The 26,724-nt window shown below is 47.8% G+C and overlaps 1 protein-coding gene across 1 annotated transcript in view; it reads right to left on the reverse strand.

The window, feature by feature from the left end:
- The window catches only part of parp1 (poly (ADP-ribose) polymerase 1), a 57,150-nt gene extending 31,669 nt beyond the window's left edge, over nucleotides 1–25,481 (reverse strand). The window contains exons 1-7 of the mRNA XM_072248088.1: nucleotides 25,327–25,481; nucleotides 19,022–19,184; nucleotides 9,140–9,255; nucleotides 4,923–5,137; nucleotides 3,614–3,713; nucleotides 3,347–3,463; nucleotides 2,308–2,484 (exon numbers count right to left, since the gene is read on the reverse strand). Coding sequence (XP_072104189.1) covers nucleotides 2,308–2,484; nucleotides 3,347–3,463; nucleotides 3,614–3,713; nucleotides 4,923–5,137; nucleotides 9,140–9,255; nucleotides 19,022–19,184; nucleotides 25,327–25,440 — 1,002 coding nt within the window. The 5' untranslated portion in view covers nucleotides 25,441–25,481. The remainder of the gene's footprint in view (nucleotides 1–2,307; nucleotides 2,485–3,346; nucleotides 3,464–3,613; nucleotides 3,714–4,922; nucleotides 5,138–9,139; nucleotides 9,256–19,021; nucleotides 19,185–25,326) is intronic.
- Nucleotides 25,482–26,724: the final 1,243 nt, after the last annotated feature.

The following is a 26,724-nucleotide window of genomic DNA, read 5'->3' on the forward strand; positions in this document are numbered from 1 at the left end:
TGCACCTGCATTACTTGCATTCCCCCTTTTTAATTAATCTCTCTTGCTGATTGATCGCTCAACTGAGAAACGGCCACAAAATCCTGCCTTCAAAATCTCGACCTCCGTCCTGATCAAAAAGTAGCTCTTCCTATGCGGCCCTGACTTTGAATGTCCAACTCAGAGTAAACTACCGCAAAGCTCTGCTTTATAAATCTTGAATGCCTCGTCACTGAAAGTTGGCAGCTTTTACGCACTGCCTCTTGCTAATTAGTCGCTCCTCAACTCAGGAAAAACTACTGCAAAACTCTGTCTTTAAAATCTCAATTGCAGTCCTGATAAAAAGTAGCTCTTTTTAGGCACCCATGACTTTGACTGTTGAACTCAGAACACTGCCATGAAGAGATATGGGAATTGGCATAGGTAGTCACAAACATGTTTAATGGTGGGGCAGACTTAAGAAGCCCAAGACCAACTTCTCCTATTTTGTATTTTTGCATCGTGTGGTTTTACGGGATGTCCCAGAACTGAATAAGGGAAGGGTGATCTTACCACAACCGCTGAGAGAAATTGACAGGATAGATGCTGAGAGGGAGCCTCCCTTGTGATGGGGTGTCTAGGACTGGGGATCATGGTTTCAGAAAGAGTTGTCCATTTAAAACAAAGATACAGAGGAATTTCTTCTCTCAGAGGGTGTAGTGAACCACTGGAATCCTTGTGGAGGAGGTGCAGTCATTGAATATATTCAGATAGAGGCAGACAGACAATAAAACAACGGGGGAATATCGAGGATGATGGGGAGGGCAGAGGAAATTAGCACAGAGAAGACCAGATAAGCCACCACCTTACTGGAGATGTAACACGTGGCACAAATCTTTTGATCCTTCAAGCTACCTTGTTGTGGGCCATGTACTTTATTTGTCTACCTGCACTTCATTTTCAAAGTTTGGAAGATTCAAGGTACATTTATTATCAAAATATGTATGCAGTACACAACCCTCAGATTCGTCTTCCCACAGACACCAAACAAAGGAATCCATGGATCCTGTTCAAAGAAAAACACCAACACCCCCACGGGCAAAAAAAGCAAATCGCGCAAACAGCAACAACAAAAAAAAGAACGAAAAACACAGAATATAAAACTCAAAATCAAGAGTCCAGACATACTCAGTTCAGCTCAGTGTTCTTTATCTGCAGGCTGCCCCGATTCAAAACTCGCCTAAAATCACAAAAAGGGGAGCAACTGAATACCAGAAACACATCATAACTGAACTAGAGTCCAATCCACAAAGTGCATCAGTTAAACTTTAATTATTTCACTAGATTCTGCACTGAGACTGTTCTTCCTATTGGAAGTAATACCTCAATGCATTTATGTTGGGAATGATCAGTCTGAGAGCAATGCTGTCACAATGCGGTGAACTATTTTGTGCCCCGTACCGGAGGATGGATGTGCTGGCCCTGGAGAGGACCCAGCAGTTGTTTACAAGAATGACCCCAGGAATAGAAGGCTTGATGCAAGAGGAGAGTTTGCTCTCTCCAGATTGGTGCTTGGACTTCAGAACGTTGATGGTAGATCTCACTGAAACCTCCTGGAAACGGAAAGACCAAGAGAGTGGACGCGGGGAGGATGCTTCCATTTGTAGGGAAGTCTAGATTCCAAATGCACAGCCTCAGGATGAAGGGATTGCTCTTTAAAAATGAGAAGAATTTATTCAGCCAAGGGGTAATGAATCTGTGGAATTCAATGCCACAGAGGGCTGTGGAGGCCGAGTCACTGGGTGTATTTAAGGGCGACAGGGAGAAGGCGAGAGACTGGAGTTGGGAAAAGAAAAATCAGGCATGACTAAATGGGGGAGAAGACTCAACAGGGAAAATGGTCTAATTCTGCTCCTGTGTTCGATGTACGGCAAACAAAAACAAAACCTCAGCACCTGTAACAATTATGAAATGGCTTCTTCCTGCTTATAGACAACAGCAGACTGACACACTTCAGATACACACATGGGGTAACACAAACGTAACAGCACTTGATGCTATTTGACAGTGCAGAGGGACGAGTTGGGCCTAACTCTGGAGAAAATCTGTCTGTACATGCAGCTGTTTGGCCCATTTAACTCTACTAGCCCCTTGCCCTCCTGACCTTTGATGTAAATGGGCAAATGTTAGGCCCTGAATCCAAGGACATGAGGTATCTCTTGCAACCCAGCCCCCACCTGCACTACAGAGCTGTGTGTAGTCAGTGCCCTGACACAGGGCTCAAAACCAGAAGTCCAAGAACTGACAGGTCACAGGCAGAAAAAGGCAAGCCCCAGTATTAGCGCCTACCTTGGGAATGACCCAGTCTTTGCAGAGGGGCACTTGGGTGCTGAAGCTGCACTTGGTCCAGGCAGTGATGTTGCCGGTGCAGGTATAGGCCGAACCCTTCAGCACCAGCTGGCCCTGGCACTCAGTGCAGGGCTGCAGAGCTCCAAAGGCCATCCCATCCGACACCCGGTCCAGGATCTGCACTAGGACAACAGAACATGTCAGCAGCACAGCCCAACCAGCAACAGCCCTCCCTAGGAGACCACCACATGCACACATGCAGCTACCCCCACCCCCACCCAACCAGGCACAGGTCCCTGTCCCTCCCAATCCCAGCACTGACCACACCCCCAACTCCAGCCCGGCCAAGGGTGAGCACCCAAACCCTTTATGAAACACGGATATGTGCATGCTCCACCCCGCCCCCCCCACCCCAAAAGACACAGATGCATATACACTTTACCCCACCACCCGCCAAAAATTCGGGCACATCGCCAAGCAAATACAGCCAGACATGTAAAACAACGAGCCAAGCAGACTTGGCCAGAGCCAGACCCTCCCGGAGACCAGGGCTCTCCTGTCTCCCCACCCTTGGATTGACAACTTCAGCTCTCCCACGTGGCACAAACCACTGTCCCTACAGTCCCACAAGGTTTCCCCAGTGACAGCATCACCACTCAACCTGCCTGGGTGTTTCTGCCCACTGTTCACGAGGAACAACCTCAGACCCGGGCAAGTGACCCAGAGAGCTGGGCCAAATCCACTGGGCACCACAGCAGCAGCCAATCACAGTGGGAGAGGCTCTGAGCCTCGAACCCCAACCCTAACGCTCAACACCTCCCCCCACAGGCCACTTCCCGTCATTCAATAAACTACGTACATCTTGTCTTGGTCCCATCCCTGCACACATACTGTCCCAAAGGATCAAACATGCACAGGAGGATGGGCGGGGGAGTTCAGGTGGTGGGGGGTGGGAAGGAAGGGCAGGGAGGAGACAGCGCATTGGGAAAGCGGGGGAGTAAGGAAGCAGGAGAGAGTAATGGGGGAGGAATGGACTCACCGCTGACTCTCCAGATGGAATCTCCTGCCCGTTGGCGATGAGCAGCTCCCGCAGGTCATTCGTGGAACAGTATTTCTTCAGGGCGTCCTTAATGCCCCAGATCAATTGACTCTGCTCCTGGAGAGGGCAAAGGTGAGAGACTGTGAGGAGAGGGGATGAAATGGGGCAGGAGGTGGGATGAAGATGTGTCTGAGTGGGGGGGGGGGCGGGTGAACAGAACGAGAGATGTGGGAGGTGCAGTGAGGTCACAGCTCCCCTCGGACAAACCTTCAGCTCCTTCTCCTGTTTCACCACTTTCTCCTCCTCCTTCTTCTTCTTCTTCTTCTTGCTTGTCGCCTCCCCATCCACCTCATCCCCCTTTCGCTTCCTAGAGAGCAATGCAGGAGGCAAATCAGTAACGCGAGTGCCATCTACAAGACTATCAGTTGTCACACTTTCTTCACCTGTGGCCCTGCTGGGGGTTGCAGTGCTAAATCCCAAACACTCTGCCCCACCTGGGTGGGTTCAGACCAAATGCGGATGACCAGTGCAGTGTAAGGTACAAATCTCTACAACCATCCTCTGCTGCTTATCAGTGACCTTGCTTCATCAGGTCAGATACGGAGATGGCTACACTCACAACCCCTCGGCAAACAGGGCAGTCCAAACCAGCCGCCGCACAGTAAGACCTGAACAGCATTCAGGTGTGGTCTGATAAGTGGCACGGGGTATTACTGTTACGAAAGCATTAGGGCAGTAAGTATCTCAAAGAGAGTTCAACCTCACACCCTTGACATGAAGCACTACCATCGCTAATTTCCCTACCAAAACCTCCAGGAGGCCGCCATCAACCGGACAAACTACAGAAACACTGTGGTAACAGCTGGTCAGAGGCTGAACACCCTGCAGTGAATGACTCACCTCCTTTTCCATCGTCTACAAGATGGGAGCCAGGGTGTGATAGAGAACTCTCCACCTGTCTGTTGTAACTACACTCAAACCCAACATCATCCAGGACAAGGTAACTGCTTGATTGACAGCTCATCAACCAAACCCGTTACCTATTTAGAAGGTTTACATGTCGAATGGGGTGGCGGGGTGGAGGTACGTCTCTACCAAAGGAGGTGTAAGGTGCTCCGTTCCTCTGCCAGCCTGCAGGTCACCCCTGGGTAAGGTGAAGCCCATGATTAGCAACCCCACCCTCCTCAATCATAGTCACGGGAAGCCGTGGGAGCAGGGAGTGGATGGTCGTACGAGCAGCCGGTGCATGTCACAAGTCCTAGTTATACGACCACTTACACCAGGCAGGCGATCACTGAAGAGCACTGATAATGGCCGGGTCACCCAGCTTGCAAAAACACTGCCCAGAAGGCGGCAATGGCAAACCACTTCTGTAAAATATTTGGCAAGAATAATCACGGTCATGGAAAGACCATAATTGTCCATGTCATATGACACGGTACCTAACGAATGAACATGCAGAATAATGTATACTTGAGTGATTACAATTGGGATCTGATCCAGGGGTTGAAGTGATTAAATGCCTAGACAAAGTATATTGTCACCAAGTTAGGAGGGCTGAGGAACTAGTAAATACCCTTCTGTCTTGGTTGCCGGAAGCTTCTTCTTCAGCTCAGCCTTGTCGTCACCTGTCAGGGTGCTGAAGCCTTTCAGCTGGGCAGCACTATACCTGGGCAAAAAGCCCAGCTCAGCCCTGCTCACCACGAAACAGTCGGGATGGTACCAGCGGTCGATCATGCCCAGCTGAGGTTTTTCAGGGTCAATCATCTTCTTGGAGACGCGCACAGTGTCCTGTGGGATGAAGGGATGGGAAACGCCAGTGACAAAGGGCTCACTCTAACCTTACCCCAGTGTGCACCATCCACAGTCACTCACAGAGGAGAGTCTGACAGCACTTCCCAAACCACCACTAACCTGACCTCTGTCCACATCCCCCCCCACACGAAAGAGGCAGCAGGCTCAGGGGAACACCACCACCTCCAGGTTCCCCTCCTAGTCCTAAACCACCCTGACTTGGAAATATATTGCCATCACTGGGTCTAAACTCTAGAACTCCCTTTTCAACAGCACTGTGGGAGCACCCCCACCTTCTCCAGTTCAAGGGGGTTCACCCCACTTTCTCCAGGGTGATAAATTCTGGCCTCGCCTGCAATGCTCAGACGTCAGGAATGGATCCAAGGCCATGCCTGCCCCCCTCCAATCCTTGGTCAGGCTGAGGCACAGCCTGGGAGACCAGTGGTCCAGTGCTGCTGCAGAGAGTACTGCGGTAGAGTCTCTTGGGAGCAAGGGTCAGACATTCCTCTTGACACATTACAGGGGCCAGGGATAACCAGGCCTTGGCCGGAGGTGCAAGACACAGAGCAAGGCTGACCTCTTCCCGCTCACGAGGTTTTCACATCCTTAAAGTAAGAGAACTACCCCCATAGTATGGTTTGGAAGAAAGGACCCTTCCAGCAGGAAGCCCAAACCTCACTGAGCTGCTGTCTGGACCCAAACCCACATGCTTTGCCTTCCAACCTTGGGCTAATTCTCAAAGCTGTCATCAGGCCCCAATTCCACAATCACCATATCACCAAAGAGGCCCTTAACCCACAAGCTGCCAGGTTCTCTCCACACCTGATTCCTCAGGACGTGTTGCTCAGTAACAAGTCCTGGGCCATTACCTTCTATAATCCCTGATAATACTAAGTGGATTGGCAAGTTGAGACAGGGGCACAAATCAGCTGCAGAGGACCTGGGTAGGTTAACGAACAGGCAAGAGATTGACAAATGGATTATAACGAGGGAAAACGTGAGATGACCCCACTCAGCAGAGAGTTGTGGCCTCAATCCAGTACATCATGGGAATATCCCTCCCTCCCCATCAGTGGTGACATCTACAGGAGGTTCTACCTCAAGAAGAGGCTCCCCAGCTGGAATAGGAGGTGCTGCTCCTCCAACCTGAGTGTGGCCTCATCACAGCACAAGAGGAGGCCATGGACCAACGTAGCAGACGGGAATGGGATTAGGAATCAAAAGTGGTTGGCCACTGAGAAATTCCACTTATGGCTATGAAGTTTGTTTGAGGACTGTTTTCTCTAGACTGAAGGAAGCTGAGGGGTGACATTATAGAAGCATATAACATCGTAACATCAACAGAGCCTTAAGGTTGTATAGCTGGGGGGAGGGGTGGAGAAGTGGGGACAAGCTCCCACTGCCTGTTAAATACCCCTAGTTGCATGCATCTCAAATAGCTCCTGACCTACACGTGGATTAGCTACTAAACCCGGCAGAACCGTTTCTACTGACAGGGGAAGGGGTAAAGATGGGTTACTGGCACCTTAAAACCCATCACTTTGGGCAAATGGCAGCTCATCCAGGAGAAAGCAAACTCTGATCTCAAACGTCCCCTGCCTTGCGGCTATACCTACTCAGGAGAAGGCTTCGGGAGTAAACTCAAGGAAAAATCTGGAGCGGGATTCCCTAAGGCAGTCCTACATTGAGTTCAACGCTTGCTGGCAACTCCTGCGATGCTGCTGGTGCAAAACGGTATCAATTTCTGCCGTTGCTTTGGATTTATCAGCCGCGTGGAGAGGGGAAACCTGCTGCATGGGCAACAGCTTGTTCTCCATATTGTACTGCCAGCTTGTGTACTGACTGACCGTAGATAGTTAGGACACAGCATCCATGGTCAACTCCGACCAGCAGAGGCCACGTCCCATGACATCCTGAGAGGCATATTCAAGATGGATGGTCACCGTTGAAATGTTGTGTGAATTTCTGGATGTTAAGCCAGGAAGGGCGCAGAAAAGAATGATGAGGATGTTATTGGGACTGGAAAGCCTGAGCTAAAGGGAGAGACTGGGTAGGCTGGGACTGGTTTTCCCAGAGCCTAGGAGACTGAAATGTGACTGCACAGATGTTCAGAAAATAATGGCGGCCACATTCTTTTTCCCAGGGTCGGGTCGGGGAGTCTAAAACTAGAGAGAATAGGTTTAAGGTGAAGGAGAAAGATTTAAAGGGGACCCAAGAGGCCAGCTTTCCCCCAAAGATGGTAGGGTGGTGTGAGGTGGTTAGTAAATGGAAACAGGTTGCCAGAGGAAGTGTACAATTCCAACATTTAAAAGATCTTGTTATATGACTCAATGGGACTACGGAGAATAGTCGCTTGGCACAAACTGGATGGGCCAAAGTGCCTGAATCCATGCAGTCATGTTCTATCACCTTCAGACAGGTGCATGGATAGGAAAGGTTTAGATGGGCAAAGCGTTGGCAAATGGAACTTGGAGACACCTTGGTCGGTGTGGATGAGTTGGGCCAAAGGACGAATTTCCATCTTGTTCAGCACAGACATGGTCGTTCGAAGGACCTGTTCCTGTGCTGTGCTATTACATATTCTAATTCTCAACAAACTGCATGGCCAACAGAAACTGACCTTTATTGTAAGCAGTGGCATTCAAGAGAAGAGAAGGGATGCTTTAATGGAACAATAGAAGGCTGGTGGTGAATCCACACCCAGGGACGGTTTTGGTTTCCTCACAGAGGGAGATCCTTGGATTGGAAGAAGTCCAAAGAAGCTTCACAGGAACCAGTTGGTTCCTGAGATTAAGTACTTGAGCAGGATGGACCCGTACTCATTGGAGTTAAGAAGAATACAGGTGATGATACTGAATTAATAATGTTTCATGGAAGATCGACAGGGGATATACTAAGAGGATGTTTACCCATTGGGAGGGGTTATCAAGAACCAAGGAGCAATTCCAGAACAAAGCGTCACCCATTTCAGACAGATGAATTGGAATTCTCTACGTCTGAGAGCTGTGGAGACAGAATCAGCAAGTACAAGTGGAGGCTGTCAGATCAGAAAAGGGAAGCGTTATAATTGGGAGTGGGAAGGTGGCATTGGGGCCATGAGTGCATCAATAACATTCAATGGAATGGTAGAACAGCCCTGAAAGACTCATTGGCCTACTCCTAGTTGTAATGTTCCTATCTGACTGTCCAGGATTCCCCTTTCACATAGCAACAATCCCCAGGTGGGACACCTGAATAGTGCCAACCCCAACACCCCTTCCCACCATTTCAGAACCATACAGCATAAAAACACTTTCTTAGCCCAGCTTGTCCACACCAGCTGAGGTGTTCACCAAGCTGGTTGACCTGTCCCAGCTTGTCCAGGCCAACTGAGGGTTCACCAAGCTGGTTCATCTGCCCCATTTCCCACTAAGCTTCCCTATCCACGGACCTGTCCAAGTGTCTTTTAAACAGTTAATTAATCTTTCATGACCACTTCCTCTGGCAGTTCTTTACATATACTGACCAGCCTCTCTGTGAAGAAGTTGCCCCTCAGGTCTCATTTAAATGTTACCTCTCACACCTTAAACTTATTCCCTCTAGGTGTTTAGCTTCCGTACCCTGTGTGCATTCACCATATGTGCCCCTCCTGATTTTATACATGTCTATAAGGTCATCCTTGTCTCCTACACTCCCAGGAATGAAGTTCAGGTCTATCCAATCTCTCTCTATATCTCAGTAATCCCAGCAACATCCTGTTAATCACCCCTGCACTCTTTCCTAAAGCAGGGAGACCAGAACCGAACACACCAACAACCAGATAAAGCCCTTCCCTCAGCCCCAAAGCTGGATCCTCCCCTTCACCAACAGTCCCATAATCAGACTCGATCTCTTCCAGCAGGTCATGTCGCTTGCCCACCACCCGTAGACTAAGTCCCTCAATTATCCTCTGATCCCCCTCATCCTCTCAGACCAGACCCCTCCCTCTCCCCCCAACGCAAGGTCCAGTTCTCCACTCACCTTCTCGATTTTCTTGCCACAGCCTTTACAAGTGCTCCGGTTCGATTTGGCGTACTCCACTGCAAAGTCACTGAGTGTCTTCTCCCCTTTGCCCTCTCCTTGCTCACCGCCCTTTCCTGCATTTATGCGAAGAAAAGAGTGTTCGAGAAGGCACCCCGTGTTTAGTGGCGAAATGCAAGGGGGGTGGGGGAAGGGAGAAAAAGCTGTCTGTTCGAAAGAGCAGAGAGCGGAATTGAACGGGTGGTGGGGGGGCGGGCGGTCTGATGATGCAGGTGCAAGGAAGCAGCCTCGACAGAGCAGATCTAGAAATAAAGGCACCAACTAAAACTCGGGGAGGAAGGAAGAGGAGGCTTCATATTTTACACAGCATGTTGCTACAACAATAACACAATTGGTACATTGGTACGGTCAATTGTGTTCAGCTTGAGTCACCCTGCCATAGCAAAGATACCATTAAGCTGGAAAGCGTGCAGAGGAGATTTACGGGAATCAAGAACTAGAGGGCACAGGTTTAAGGTGAGGGAGAAATCTGAAAGACAGCCTTTATCTTAAAGATGTACGTGTGTGGAATGAGCTGCCACAGGAAGTGGTTGAGGCAAGTTCATTGTACTTGGACCAGCTTAGACAGGAAACTTGGTCTGTTTCTGTGCTGCATGACCATGACTGGAATCACACGTCAAAGATTAACTGGTTCTTGACTGGTACGGGAGAGTTAAGGTTTAAAGAGAGAAGTTGAAAGAATGGGGAATGAAAGAAAAAAAGTCAGACATAATTAAATGGCACAGCAAACTTGATAGGCCAAAATGGCCTAATTCAGTCCTGCCAAAAGGTTTCAGCCTGAACCGTCGACTGTACTCTTTTCCATAGATGCTGCCTGGCCTGCTGAGTTCCTCCAGCATTTTGTGTGTGCTGTTCGGATTTCCAAATCTGCAGAGATTTTGTCTGTGACTCTGCTCCTGCCCACAAGACAGGGAGTCAAGACTCAAGTATGCAAGGGGAAAAGAAAGGAGCTGGCCACGAACACCGGAAGATTCTGCAGAACGTCAGGCAGCATCTATGGAGGGGAATAAACAGTCACCATTTCGGGCTGCAACCCATACCTACTCCCACATTCAATACGACTATTCCTTCCCATTTAGTTGCTGCCTGACCCAGCGATTCCCTCCTGCAGGTCTCTTTGCTCCAGAATCAATCATTACAGCTTCACATCTTCAATATGATCAGTACTGCTTTACCTCAGCACCAACTACCCTGTGCGAATAGACCGCACCCTCCCCACACCTTAAAACTTACGCCCTCTTCCTATGACACACCCAATGAGGAAAAATACCATACGTACGCTATTTATAATTCTGTACAGCTCCATCAGGCGAGCCCTCAGGCCCAATTCCAAACAAACCCAGCCTCTCCTGTTTCTCATTCCTAAACTACAATCCAGACAACAACCTGGTGAATCTCCTCTTCACCCTCTCCAGTGCAATAACATCCTTCTTATTGTGTGGTGATTCCAACGGTGGCCTATCCAACATTGAATTATGTTGCAACATGACATCCCGCCTTCCATATTCCATTCCCCGGCTGTTGAAGGCAAACATCCAATACGCTTGCTTTACCCACTGCACGGCCACTTCCTGGGATCTACAGCATTCTATTGCAAGGTTCAAGTTTATTGTCATGGGCAAACATACACAGGAATGCCATGAAACAACTTGACTCAGCAGCAGCACAGTACGTTGCAAGACAAGAACAAAGACAACTTTACATAAAACTGAATTAATACCAATCATACACAACTTAAATGGCACAATAAACAAATTACATAACAACAATGGTCACATTGCTCAGCACTCCCCAGGGATCCCCACTTACAATGATAAATGCAAATCCAGCTCTTAACTGAAATGCAACACCTCACACTTGCCAGGATTCAATTCCATCTGCCATTATTCCACCCAACTTGAGCTGATCAATAGCCAGAAAGGGGCAAAAAAATCTCAGGCGGAACACAGTGTAGGGAAATGCCTAGTCAAGCACTTTGGTAGAAGGAATAAAGACACAGGCTATTTTCTAAGCAGGGATAAAATTCAAAAATCAGAGGTGCCAAGGGATCTGGAGTTCTTGTGCAGGATTCCCTAAAGGTTAAATTGCAGACTGAGTCACTGGCAAGAAAGGCAAATGCAATGTTAGCATCCATTTCGAGGGGACTAGAATATAAAAACAAGGATGTAACATGGAGGCTTTATAAGGCACTAGTCAGACCACACTCGGAAAACTGTGAGCAGTTTGGTCCTTTATTGAAGAAAAGATGCGCTGGCATTGGAGACGGTCCAGAGGGGGTTCACAAGAATCAATCCGGGAATGAAAGGGTTGACATACGAGGAGCGTTGATGGCTCTGGGTATGTACTGGAGTTTAGAAGAATGGGGGTGGGGGGTGGGGATCTCATTGAAACCTATCGAATATTGAAAGACCCAGACAAAGTGGATGTGGAGAGGATGTTTCCTATCGTGGGGAAGTCTAGGATCAGAGGGCACAGCCTCAACTCAGAATTGAGGGATGTCCATTTAGAACAGAAATGAGGAAAAATATTCTTTAGCCAGCGGACAGTAAATCTGTGGAAATCATTGCCACAGACAACTGTGCAGGCCAAGTCATTGGGTATATTTAAGGTGGAGGTTTATAGGTTCTTAATTAATCAGGGCATCAAAAGATACGGGGAGAAGAAGAATGGGGTTGAGAAGATAATAAATCAGCCATGATGGAATGGCAGAGCAGACTCGATGGGCCAAAATACCTAACTCTGCTCCTTTGTCTTATGGTGTAACCTCAGACAACCTTCCTCACTTCCTACAACACCACACAGTTACCAGTCATTTACAAAGTCACAAATCACACCTCCTACTTTCAACTGCGAGCGTGTGGGAGAAAGGACGACACAGGGAGGCAAGCAGTGGGACGAGATTGTGATGTGAGCTGGCATAGTCACAACAGGCTGAATAACCACCAGCTGTGTGGCAAAGGAAATCTGTCCAACACAACAAAACAGGGCTGAAACAAAAGAGAAACGCTTCAGGTCTAAGATTATCAGAACCAGGAAAGAAAGGAAAAAGAAGCAAGGTTTTAAGTTGTACAGGTGGTGGTGTAGCATTGGATTGAACAAAGGGAACGCCACCACTGGCGCACTTTGAGGATGCTCGGTTAGCCCACTGCTCTACTCTCCCTACACCCACGACTGTGTGGCTAGACACAGCTCAAACGCCGTCTATACATTTGCCAATGACACAACTACTGTTGGCAGAATTTCACATGGTGATAAGGAGGCAGACTGGAGCAAGATAGATCAGCTGGTTGAGTGGTGTCACAGTGACAACCTTGTACTCACTATCAGTACGGCCAATGAATTGACCATGGACTTCAAGGGAACACACACCAGTCCTCATCGAGGGATCAGCACTGGAAAGGGTGAGCAGTGTCAAGTTCCTGGGTGTCAGTATCTCCGAAGATCTCTCCTAGGCCCAACATATTGATGCAATTACAAAGAAAGTACAACAGCAGCTACATTTCATTAGGAGCTTGAGAAGATTTGATATGTCACGACAGATACTGTAGAAATTTCTACAGATGTACTGTGGAGAGCAGTCTAACAAGTTGCATCACCATCTGGTATGGCGGGGCCACTGCACAGGATTGGAAAAAGCTGCTAAGTTTATAACTTTCTGCCAGCTTCAACACGGGCTCTAGCCTCCCCAGCATCAAGGACACTGTCAAAGGCAATGCCTCAAAAAGGCAGCATCCATCGTTAACGACCTCCATCACCCAAGATGTGTCCTCTTCTCATTACTACCATCAAAGAGGAAGTGCAGGAGCCTTAAGACACACTCAACATTTCTTCCCCTCTGCCATCAGGTTTCTGAATGGACAATGAACCTCACAATTGGTTTTCTTTTTTCAGTCTTTTTGCACTACTTTTATTTAATTTTAAAACATATATTCCTTATTGTAATTTATATTTATTTCTAAGTATTGCAACGTACTGCTGCTGGAAAAACAACAAATTTCACGATATATGCCAGTGATATTAAAGCTGATTCTGATGGGGTTGTTGTGAAGATGGCTTGTTAATAGGGCAATTAAGAGTGTGACAAAGAAGCACTGCACTTTGTTTGTGCTGACAAAGAGCCAACTTCATAAGAAGATCATTTATAGCAAAATAGTGCGGGTTTGTAAAGATATGGGTCAAACAGGCAAATGGAAATCTTGATCAGCAAGGATGAATTGGGCTGTTTCTGTGTTGTAAGACTCTGAGTAAATGGATGATTCTAATAATGCACAGAGAAAACAAAAGGCTCTCAGACAGGCACATGAAAGTGCAGGGGATGGAGGGATAGAGGCAAAAGGGATTAGTTTCATTAGGAGTCACCAGTTTAATTAGTTCAGTACATCATGGACTAAAGGGCCTGTTCCTGTGCTGTACACTAATGATGTTATGATTTTGATTCTACTACTGAATTGAGGGATAGATATACTCAGACACTGAAGGGTAAGGCACAAACAGAAACACTGATGGTGATGAGGAACCCTGCAGGAGATAGGTCAGCTGGTTGAGTAGTGTCATAACAACAACGCACAATCAACGGCGGCAAAAGTTAAGAAATGATTGTGGACTTTACGAAGGGATGTCAGGAGAACAGCAAGGATGTGATGTTGAGACTTTACAAAGCACTGGTAAGGCCTCATTTGGAGTAATATGAGCAGTTCTGGGCCCTTTATCTTAGAAACAATGTACTGAAACTGGAGAGGATTCAAAGGAGGTTCACAAAAATAATTCCAGGAATGAATGGCCTGACATGTGAAGAACATTTGATGGCTCTGGACCTGTATTCACTGGAACTCAGAAGAATGAGGGGTGACCTCAATGAAACCTATTGAATGGTGAAAGGCCTTGATAGATCGGATGCAGAGATGATGTTTCCTATCATGGAAGAGTCTAAGACCAGAGGACACAATCTCAGAATAGAGGGGCGTCCTTTTAGAACGGAGATGAGGAGGAATTTCTTTAGCCAGAGAATGGTGAATCTGTGGAATTCTTTGCCACAGGCAGCTGTGGAGGCCAAGTCTTTATGTACATTTAAAGCAGAGGTTGATAGATTCTCGATCGGTCAAGGCATGAAGGGATACGGGGAGAAGGCAGGAGATTGGGGACTGAGAGGAAAATTTGATCAGCCATGATGAAATGGCACAGCAGACTCCATGGGGCAAATGGCCTATTTCTACTCCTATACCTTATGGTTTTACAGAACACACACCAGTCCTCAATAAAGGGTTGGTGGGGAAGAGGGTGAGCAGCTTCAAGTTCCTGGCTGTCAATATCTTGGAGGATTGATTGTGGGTCCAGCAGAGACGGAGCCATGAAGAAGATTCTCAGCACCTATAGTTCCTTAGATGTGTTAAGGCGTTCCATTGAGGATGCTGACAAACTTCTACAGATGTACAGTGGAAAACAGTCTGAGTGGTTGCATCGCAGCTTTGTATGGGAACTCCAATGCACAAAGAAACAGGAGCTACGCAAAGTGGTGGGCTCTGCCTATTCCATCACAGGCTCAGCTCTCTTACCATCAACCACATCGACAGGAGTTGATGTCTCAGGAAGGTGCTGATCACCACCAGGAACCTCATCATCACGGCCATGTCCACTCCTCAATGATGCTGCCATTAGGCAAGAGGTACAGAAGCCTGAAGACCCACACCAGAAGATTCAACAAGTTTCCTTCCTGATGCAAGATTCTTAAACCCATCTGAAAAACAGCAAACTATATTTTCCTCTTTCTCAATCTTGTACTGGTGTCCTTAATGCTTATTTTTGCACATAGTTATGTATAAATTGTTAACTTCCTCCCTCTTGTAATGTAATGTACCGCTGCTGCAAACATCAAATTTATACCTTCCGTGTGTCTGCCTAATAAAGTTAAGAGCCTCACAGCATTGAAACAGGTCCTTCAGCTCAACTGGTCCACGCCAATCCACATTCCCACGTAAAGTAGGTCTGTCATATTGCCTTTTAAAAAATTATAAATCATATCTGCCTCAACCACTTACTCTGGCAGCTTGTTCCATGGATCACCTTCTGTGTAAAAATAGTTGTCCCTCAAGTTCCTGCTAAATCTTTCTCCTCCCACTTAAAGCTCATGCTCTCTAGATCTCAATTTCTCAGCCCTATCTACACCCCCACTGATTTTTATACACCCCTCATTCTCCCAAGCTCAATGAAAAAATGTCCCAACCTGCCAAACCTCTTCCTGTAACTCAAAGCAAATGTATTATCAAAGTACATATATGTCACCATATGCAAGCCTGAGCTTCACTTTCTTCCGGGCAGTCACAGTAAATACATGAAACAGAATCAATGAGAGACCACATCCTATAGGAGGAAAAACTACCAATATGCAAAAGACAGCAAACTGTGCAAATACAAAAAGAAAAATAATAAAGAAATAAGCAATCAATATCAGGAACAAGAGATGAAGAGTCTTTGAAAGTGAGTCCGTAGGTTGCTGGAAGAGTTCAGTGATGTGGAGTGAAGTTATCCACTCTGGTTCAAAAGCCTGGCGGTTGAGGGGTAGTAACTGTTCCAGAACCTGGTGGTGAGAGTCCTGAGGCTCCTGTACCTTCTCCCTGCTGGCAGCAGCGAGACAGCATCTCCTGGATGGTAGGGGTCCTTGATGATAGATGCTGCTTTCCTGTGACAGCACTCCATATAGATGTGCTCGGGGGTGGGAAAGGCTTTAACCACGATGGACTGAGCTGTATCCACTACTTTTTGTAGGCTTTTCCCTTCAAGGACATTGGTGGTGTTTCTATACCAGGCTGTGATGCAACCACACATCCATGGAGCTTTGTCGAAATTTTAGATGACATGCCAAATCTTCACAAACTTCTAAGAAAGTAGAGGTCCTGCCGTGCATTCTTCATAATGGCACTTACATGCTGGACCAGAACAGCTCCTCTGAAATGACAGAGGAATTTGAAGTTGTTGACCCTCCATCTGATCCCCTGATGAGGACTGGCTTATGGTCCTCTGGTTACCTCCTCCTGGTCAATAATAAACTCACTGGTTTTCTGACATTGAGTGAGAAGTTGTTGCTGTGGAACCACTCAGCCAGATTTTCAATCTCCCACCAAATGCTGATTCATCGCCAACTTTCATACAGCCAACAACAGTGGTGTCATCAGCAAAATTAAATATGGCATTCGAGCTGCCCTTAGCCTCACAGTCATAAGTATAAAGCGAGGAGAGCAGGGGGCTAATCACACCGCCCTGTGGTACACCTGTGCTGCTGGAGATTGTCCTCACTTGCAGACCACGCATCGAGGATCCAGTTGCACAAGGAGGTATCGAGGCCTAGGCCTTGAAGCTTACTGATTAATTTTGAGGGGATGATAGTGTTGAATGCCGAGCTGCAGTCAAAGAGTACAACGTTGTATGCATCTTCACCACCCAGATGTTCCAGGGTTGAGTGAAGACACAATGAAACGACATCTGCTATTAACCTGTTGTAACAGTAGGCAAACTACAGCAAATCCAAGTTGCTTATCAGGCAGGAGTTGATATAATTCACCACTAACCTCTCAAAGCACTTTGTCACAATGGATGCAGGTGCTATCATTGAGACAGGTTACCACGCTCCTCTTAGTCACTGATACAAATGAACCATCCCTGAAACAGGTGGGTAACTCAGACTGCCAAGCCAAGAGTTTAAAGATATCGGTGAACACTCCAGCCAGTTGATCAGGACACGTTGATCTTTTGTACTTGGCCAGGTACCCCAGCCAGGCCGGATGCTTTCTGTGGGTTCACCCTCCTGAAGGATGCCCTCACGTTAGCCCCAGAGACTGAGATCACAGGATCACTGGGTGCTGTGAGAGTTCATGAAGGTGCCTCCATGTTTTGAAGGTCAAAGCAAACATTAAAGGAAACAAGCTCATCTGGGAGTGAAGAAGATCCTTGTTATCACCCATGTCGCTGGGTTTCACTCTGTAGGTGGTGACAGCATTCAAGCCCTGCCGCAGCTGTTGAGCACCCTTCAGTGATTCAGGTTTGGTCCAGAATTGCCACTTCGCACATGCGATGGCTTTCCAGAGCTCGTACCTGGAACCCTGTATCACTTGGAATGCCACTGATCTGGCCCTCAGCAGATTGCAGATCTCATGGCTCATCCAGCGATTCTGGTTGAGAAAGACTCAAGTGATTTTGTGGGGACCCATTCATCTATGGCTGTTTTGGTGAATTTGTTCAGCTCCTCTGATGAGTGACCCAATCCATTGATGAAGCAATCCGTAGCCACGTCTCTGGCTCCCGCGACCACCTCTTTGCTGCCCCCATCTCTGGCGCCTTACTCTTGCCTCTGGCAGTATGCAGCTACGAGGAGGTCAGCCAATTGATCAGATTTCCTGAAATGCAGTCCCGGCATGAAATGGTAAGCATTCCCAATTGTAGTATAGCAGTGGTCAAGTATGTTGGGACCTCTTGTGCTGGAAGTGATATGTTGATAATCAGGCAGAAATATTTTCAAGCAAGCCTGACTGAAGTCCCCGACAATGAGGTAGACTGTTTCTTGTTTGCTGATGACGATATTCAGTATTTCGAGTGCCTGCTTAACATCACCCTTTGGTGGTACACAAACTGCAGTCAGGATCATGGAGAACTCTTGGTAAATAAAACTGTTGGCACTTAATCATTAGATGCTCCAGGTCAGGGTAACAACAATGTGACAAGACCACTGCGCTCGAGCACCACTAAGAGTTTACCACGAAGCAAAGACCCCCACTTTTGCCTTCTCTAAATCAAGAGTTTGGTCTATCCTGTGTATCGAGAAGCCCTCGAGCCTCATCAACATATCCAGTACGTCTGGTGAGCCTTATCTCCATGAAACAGATAACACTGCAATTCCTCATTTCCCTCCAATATAGCAACCTGCCCTTAGTTCCTCAATCTTATTCTTCAGTGACTGTACATTTGCCAGCAAGTTGTTGGGTAAGGAAAGTTTATTACCCCAGTGTTTTAGCCTGGCATGGAGTCTGCCCCTCTCTTTCGGTTGTGGCAATGTACCTTCATTTGCTTAAAGGTGCTATACCCGCATTCTTGAGAGTTTAGTCCACTGAATCCCTTAGAAGATCGTGACATTACTAGTTATTTAAGACTGTACAAACGTATATTACTTAAGGGAAAATTACAGACTGCGGATTGCAGTGAGAGTAGCTCAGAAGTATTCTTATAAGTTTTGTAAGCTGCCTGCAACACACAGCCATGGTTCACCAGCGCCATTTTGTCATTACTCAGTCCCTCAAGTCCCAGCAACATTCTCAAACCTCTTCTGCATTCCTTCCAGTTTAACAGCATCTATTGGAGGGTGGCCAAAACTGAACACCATTCCAAATGTGGCCTCACCAACATCTTATACAGCTACAACGTATTATCCCAATTTCTATATTCAAAGCTCTGACTGATGAAGGCCAGCATCCCAAAAGCCTTTTTCACCACCTTCTCTTCCTGCGATGCCACTTTCAGGGAACTATGCACTTATACTCCCACGTCCCTTCCCAGGGACCCACCACTCATTTGTCTTCCTAAACTCCAACACTTTGAACATCCAAATTAAATTCTCTTTGTCATTCCTCAGCCCACTGAGCAAATTCCCTCTGTAAATCCTGATAACCATCTTCACTGTCAACGACACCGTTTTTAGTGTCACCTGCAAACTTAATATCCACCCCGTGTACATTCTCCTTCAAATTATTGTTACAGACAACAAACAGCAATGTATCCAGAGATATCCGAGAAGGCTGAGATCTGTACCAGGAGGGGCTTAGACAAACACATACTTACCTCCTCCTCCGCCCCCCGTTTCAATGGCCTTTTTGATCTTTTCCTGGTCATCCCACCGCAGGTCTGACAGTCCATCCACGTCAGCAGGTGACACCACCCGGGCTCGCTTCCAGAAGCAGGCATAGTGATGCCAGTGTGGGACTTTTCCATCGAACATGGGCGACTGGCAGGCGGAAGGGGGGGAGGGGAGAAAAACAAGCACACAAAAGGGAGTGAGATCCTAGTAATCAATGGTTACAGGGTTTCCAGCACCAAGGAACAACAGCGCCAACCTCCCACCAGCTAGGGGTGTACCACCCAGCACCAAGGGGCAACCAACTGGCCAGGAAGCCTGACCAGTCACAAGGTGGAGAAGCAGAGAGGAGGGCTGACGGAAGTGAGGAACACCTTTAATAATCTCGGACAACCCACAGCACCTTAGCCAAGGTGAAACTCCCATTGTAAAGTCAGACGGGTGGCCCAGCAAGATCATGGGCAGGAGGATGTCAAGTTGGGGGGGGGGGGGTGGCTGGGTCACTGCGGGAGGAGCTCCCCCGCTCTTCCTCGAAAGATCAGTAACTCAGGGCTGTGGCTGGTAAAACTGCTGCTTCATGGTGCCAGAGACCAAAGTTTGATTCTGACCTCAGGTGCTATCCCTCTGGAGCTTACACATTCTCCTCTGTGACCACGTGGGTTTTCACTGGGTGCTCCTGCTTCCACCCACATCCCAATGGCGTAAAGCTCAGGTTTTTTGGTTGCTATAAAATTGCCCCTAGTATGTAGGTCAGACTTATACAATAGGGAAACAGGCCCTTTGGCCCAACAACCTTGCTAATCAAGGTGCCGAATTAAGATAGACCCATTTGCCTGTGTTTCACCCATATTCTCTAAACCTTTCCTCACTATGAGTCTGTTTAAATTACTTTTAAGGTAATTGTGGCCTCCTCTATCCCTTCCTCTGGCAGCTCCTCCACATGCCCACCCTGCTGGATGGGAAAAACTTCCCCAAGAATGGTAGAATTGATGAAACTGCGAGGAGAATGGCTTGCAAGGAAATTTGAAGGGGACTGGGATTATTCTGCGGTCTAGCATTGACAATGTACTGAGCGGCCTTCTACCTCGCTAAGAAATAAGAAAAACTGTGCCATGCGATCCTCAGCATCTCCATGGGGCCACGGACAGGGCACCCCATCTCAGCAGGACTACGACACACGTCCAGAACCGAACAGGGAGCCAGCCTCGGTTGTTGGAGCTGTGACCCCAGTGGAGGGTTTGAGGATACAAACCGCGCCCCCCCCCCCCCCGCGTCTCATCTACAGGGATTGCATTTCCAGCAAGCACAGGTATTGAAACGGGCACCAGTTTGATGGCCACACGTTCAGTCGCAGCAGCTTCCACAGGGTTTACAAAAGGTGCTGCTGTCATATTTTTAATGAAGGCAAGATCCTGCTGAGTATTAATAACTTAAAAGTACTGCAGGTCGATCCCATCGGCTAGCGGAGATAATGAAGGAGCTGTGCAACGTGCTGCTGCCTCAGTTGAAGGAGGCTCACGGTCTAATAGCGACCGACAGTCTTGGGCACTTTTCCTGTGATCGCAAAACCCCTTTGGACATTGTTAACGTGGAATGCTGCAAGTTCCATTCACTGATTTATTGGCGAAGATCAGAGGCAGCTAGCTAGGGGGTGGGGAGGGGGACACTGCACGGCCTCAGTTACAGTGGGGGCGAGACCTCAAGCCACGGTGTCACCTGTCTGCAGCCACCAGGAGAGAGGTGTCGTCGTAACCACCGCACTCCACCGGGGCGGTTTGGCACGGCATCCAAGCTGGTGTCCGTGCTGCCCCCGCCAGTGTTTGCTCAGCAAAAGACAAGCTGTACTGTGGTCAACTGCAGATTTTGGTAGTATTCGGTTGGACTCGGGGCCTCAAGTGGCAGTGTGAAATGTGAGGAGGATGTTATGAGAATGCAGGGTGACTTGGACAGGTTGGGTGAGTGGGCAGATGCAGTTTAATGTGGATAAATGTGAGGTCATCCACTTTGGTGGCAAGAACAGGAAGGCAGATTACTACCTGAATGGTGTCAAGTTAGGAAAAGGAGAAGTACAATGAGATCTACATATCCTTGTACATCAGTCACTGAAAGCAAGCATGCAAGTACAGCAGGCTGTGAAGAAAACTAATGGCATGTTGGCCTTCATAACAAGGGGAATTGAGTATAGGAGCAAAGAGGTCCTCCTGCAGCTGTGCAGGGCCCTGGTGAGATCACACCTGGAGTATTGTGTACAGTTTTGGTCTGCAAATTTGAGGAGGGACATTCTAGCTATTGAGGGAGTGCAGCGTAGGTTCACGAGGTTAATTCCCGGGATGGCGGGACTGTCATATGTTGAAAGATTGGAGCGACTAGGGTTGTATACACTGGAATTTAGAAGGATGAGTGGGGATCTGATTGAAACATATAAGATTATTAAGGGATTGGACACACTAGAGGCAGGAAACATGTTCCTGATATTGGGGGAGTCCAGAATCAGACGCCACAATTTGAGAATAAGGGGTAGGCCATTTAGAACGGAGTTGAGGAAAAACTTTTTCACACAGAGGGTTGTGGTTCTGTGGAATGCTCTGCCTCAGAAGGCAGCGGAGGCCAATTCTCTGGATTCTTTCAAGAAAGAGTTAGATAGAGCTCTTAAAGGTAGTGGAGTGAAGGGATATGGGGAGAAGGCAGGAACTGGATACTGATTGTGGATGATCAGCCATGATCACAGTGAATGGCAGTGCTGGCTCGAAGGGCCGAATGGCCTACTCCTGCACCTATTGTCTGTTGTCAAGCTGTGGTGTTGCCTGTTTACAGGTGCCGGGAGAGACATTGGAGCTGGTGTGCAGAGCGGTGCAGCATGCAAGCCAGAGTTGGTGCTGATCCCATCCCTCCCCCCAGTGTTCAATGGGCAGAACAACGGACTCAGGGTCTGGACTATATTCATATATATTGTGTGTGACTGTACTTTACAGAAAAGACTTGGCCTCAGGCCACAGTATAGCCTGCTCACAGATACCAGGGAGAGGCACACAGAGTCCAGGCTGGAGTCCCCCACACCCCAATGTTCACTCAGCAGAAGACAAGCTCCAATGTGATCTGTAGATTTCAGTGGCATTGAACGGCTTGAGTTTGGTCCCTTTTACTGAGTGCTGTATCTCTCTATTTTATACGTGCGATGTGTGCTTTGTGCTGCGTGTGACTGTTGGTACTGTGTTTTGTATCCTGACCCTGGAGTAATGTCTCGTTTGGCTGTATTCATGTATGGTTGAATGACAATTAAATTTAATTGAATTGAATTATTAATGAAAGCCAGAAGAGGCTGCAAATGCTAGGATCTGGAGCAACACAACAAAATGGTGGAGGAACTCAGCAGGCCAGGCAGCACCTATGGAGAGAAAAAGAGAGTTGATGTTTCAGATCAAGACCCTTTATCTGGACTGACAGAGAGCCAGCCTAAACAGGTAAAGGGAAGGGGTGACTGGTGGTGGGATCCTGTTGTAGATGCCAGAAGCTGCAGAGCATGTTACGTTGGATATGGGGACTGGTGAGGAAGAAAGTAAGGTCTGGGGAACCCTACCCCAGCTCTGACCAGAGAGGGAATAGGGCAAAGACAGAAATACAGGAAATAGAGAAGATTACTAATGGTAATCTTGTGGCTAGATTCATTATAGCACAGCATCCGGAGAAATCAAAGCATAGAAGGCTATGGACCTATGCCATTACATGGGAACAGTATTGACGGGCTGAAGAGCCTGTTTCCCTGCTAAATGACTAACTATAAAGCTGACAGAGGTTCCAAGGGAGTATTACACTGGAGCAAAGGGAATTACAGAGACATGAGAGAGGAGTTGGCCAGAACTGATTGGAAAAGAACACTGGCAGGGATGACGGCAGAACAGCAATGCCTGGAATTTCTGGAAACAATTCGGAAAGCACAGGATATACACATCCCATTGTGCTTTCCCTTATTCCTTCTTCACCTTTCCTGCCTATCACCTCCCTGCTTCCCCTCCCCCACCTCTTTATCTTTCCCCTTACTGGTTTTTCACCTGGAACCTACCAGCCTTCTCCTTCCCACCCTCCCCCCACCTTCTGCCCCTTCCCTCTACAGTCCTGACGAAGGGTTCCGGCCCGAAATGTTGACTGATCGTTTTCACGGATGCTGCCCAACCTGCTGAGTTCCTCCAGCATGCTGTGAATGTCGATTTCGGATAAGGGATTGTGGACCTGTATCTTTCATAATTTTAAAAACCTCTTTTGGGTCTCCCCTCAACTTTCAAAGCTCTGGGGAGAAGTTTGCCTAATTTTTCCATACAGCTCATACCTTCTAATCCACGCAGCAGTCTGGTAAACCGCTTCGGCACCTTTCCACAGTCCTCCTCATCCTTCCGATTAACAGGATGACCAGAACTGTGATCTTATTGAATAATACAACAGGGTGTGGTGGTGGTGGTGGTGGTGGTGGTGGGGGTGGGGGGGGGGTCAAGTAGCTAGGCTCAGCTGTTGTAAATTGTGAAGGGGCATTTAAAATACAAGAGCCTATAATGGGTGCTCTATGTTTAATTCATCCCAGGGGAGAACGAGAGCAAGGTCGAACAGTGGTACATTGGAACCACATGGCTTACAAGGCATGCCCCACAGTGCTAATAGCAGCACATTAACACAGACAGAGCAGACTTGCCTTCATCACTAAGGGACTAAACATGTCAGGAAGTCATGGTGCAGTTGCATAAAAATTTGGTTAGACTGCTTAACCTGTTTATCCCTCCCCTACCATCTCACAACTGAAAACTAATTTGTTTTTCCTCTCTTCCTCAGTTCTGACGAAGCATCACTGACCTGAACGGTCCGCTGCTCCTCTCATCACAGATGCTGCCTGACATTCGGAGCCATTCCAACACATTGCTGGTGGGGCTTGTAAACAGCCAGCAGCCTGTTGGGCTGAACAGCTTCTTGGCATTGCCGGTTTCAGGGTCCCATACCCTAGTTGGCAGTGTGCCACAGGGTTTAGGGTCAAACACCAGAGCAAGGAGCACTCAGTGCCAATTTGGTGCCCATTAAATCACAATGAGGTCCTTCAGCCCAGTGTCTGTACTAGCCATTAACCACCCATTTACACTCATCTTACATTAATCTATTTATTCTACAATCTCCCCCCCCCCACACCAGATTCCACCCCTCACCCACACAACAGGGGCAAACTACAGCAGCCAATTAACTCACTGACCGGCACGCCTCTGGAGTGAGAGAGGAAAGCAGAGCACGTGGGCAAAACCCGGACAGATATAGCGGGAAAAGTGCAGAAAAAAAGAGGCGTGGAAAGATATAGTCCCTATTGCAGGCAAATGGGAACAGCGTAGGCGGCCAGAAACGACGGCATGGATGTGGTGGTTTTTAAAGAGTCCGCTTCTGCACTGTTCAGCTCTGTGACAATGCCGGTGGTCAGGACTGAACCCGGTCTCCGGTGCTGAGAGCTGTATTGCCACCACTCCCAGCAACACTTGTTTGCCCCGGGTATCAGGGCGTTAGAGAGTGGAGAGAGTAGGAAAAGTGGGCGTTTTTTCAATCCGCAACACCACCATGCCGTTAACCATTTCTTTTCCTTTAGTAAATATTTGCATAATGCCGTCCTTCCCACGATTGACCTCATTATGTACCTCTGCAGATCGCGTGGTTAAATAAAAATAAACAAATTCAATATTTCCGCTGAGGATAAATCAGCATTGTCATTTTAAAATGCAATCAATGGAAGTTTAAACAAGAGAATTTGCACTGAATTTTTTGGATTTTTTTCCCCGCAGCTATTCATCCAGCGGTGATTTTAAAACGCCCACACTGTGAAGATTATACATGTTTAAATTATGATCATCGTCGCCAAAGTTAGAGCTGGGGGAAAGAGCAGAGGAGGTGGGTTCCTTCACAACGGAAAGGGAGTTTTGTAACAGTGCTTCATGGGCATTGTACTGACATTTTTCTACCAAAGTAGTTGCTGCCGGCTTTAGGATGGGACTATTTACAGGCTGCTAATAGGCCTGTTTTACATCATCACAATACAGCGAACCAAAACATCACCGGTTCGTGGGGCGAAAGAAAAACTTGAACTCACAGAAGTGAATGAAAAAACCACGACAGTGCATCAGTACAAAATTTTCCTGTCTCGCCCTAGAAAAAAAAGCATGCACCGTAGAATATATCCAGTCGGCCCAAATCAGCACCACGAGGCCTGCGCGCTTGCAGCGGAGAAAAGCGAAACCAAGTTTCTCGCCGCTCCATTCATTCTCATGCGCCTTACCTGCACCATAATTGCAAGCCGCAGAGAGTCCTTCGCAATACTCTCCCCGCATTTCTTACAGGAGGCGCGTCCGCTCTTTGCATACTCGGCCTTGAAGAGCTTATCCTCGGCCATGTCTCTGCAGGCAACTCCAAATGGAGGAGGACACGCCGCCAGAAAGCCGAGGACGCGCTGCGCGCACCGGCGGTGATTGACAGGTGGCCCGGATTCCACCCCCCCCCCGCGCCGCGCGAGCGTGAGGCGCCGCCCACGCGCACGAAATCAAATACTGTACAGCACCCGATGGTGAGCGGGGGGTGATTGACTCAGTTTGCAGACTGAAAGACTCTGTCCCAGGCCACATCCTGCTGAATCTCCCCTGCAGGTACATCCCTTCAATCGTGTAGTGACCAGATGTGCACACAGATTTTCATCTAACTTTCAAAGTTGTACCATAGCCCCCCCACTCTTACATTCCACACAACACACATAAAAATTGCTGGTGAACGCAGCAGGCCAGGTAGCATCTATAGGAAGAGGTACAGTCTCTTTCAAATCTCTTACTATCTCTTCTTTCAGTTAGTCCTGATGGAGGGTCTCGGCCAGAAACGCCAACTGTACCTCTTCCAAGAGATGCTGCCTGGCCTGCTGCGTTCACCAGCAACTTTTATGTGTGTAGCTTGAAATTCCAGCATCTGCAGAATTCCTCGTGTTTCGTCTTATATTCCACATCTCGGCTAATGAAGGCAAACATCATTATAGATATATAGCACAGAACAGCGCCAGCTACGCTGCCCAGTAACCCACCAATTTAGCCCCTAGCCTAATCAGAGGACAATTTACAATGACCAATTAAATACCAACCAGTACATTTTTGCACTGGGGGAGGAAACCGGAGCACCCAGAGGAAACCCACGCACAAGAACATACAAACCACTGTCTGTACTGCTGCCTACTGAGATCGTTGGATGTGTACAGCGGGGTCCCTCTGTCTCCCTGTACTTTTTAGGGCTTTGCCATTCACTGAGTGCTTCCTAAAATAAAAACAGAAAATGCTAGAAAGGTCAGACAGCATCTGTGGAAAGATAAACATTTCAGATCCGTGTGCCTTCGTCAGGTGCCTCAGTGATAAAACGTTGTCAACGACCCATTGGCAGTGAGCAATAAATAAATCAAGAGTAAAGCTAAGAATCAAGAGAGATGCAGGTGGATTAGAGGTTCTAGAGATGCATGAAAGTTAAAGAGTGCCAGGCATGAAGCATTGATGGGTTCTCTCTCCCCAGACCTGTTGAGGTTTTCAACTTTGTCCCTTTTCATCTCAGATTTTGGACATTCCCATCATGTGTGTCCAAACATCTCTGGTCCTCCCAGCAGTCACCTTGTCTTCCTCCTCCTGGGCAGACCCTCACGATCATGGAT

This window comes from Mobula birostris, chromosome 2, assembly GCF_030028105.1.
Source record: "Mobula birostris isolate sMobBir1 chromosome 2, sMobBir1.hap1, whole genome shotgun sequence".
Taxonomy (NCBI): Eukaryota; Metazoa; Chordata; class Chondrichthyes; order Myliobatiformes; family Myliobatidae; genus Mobula; species Mobula birostris.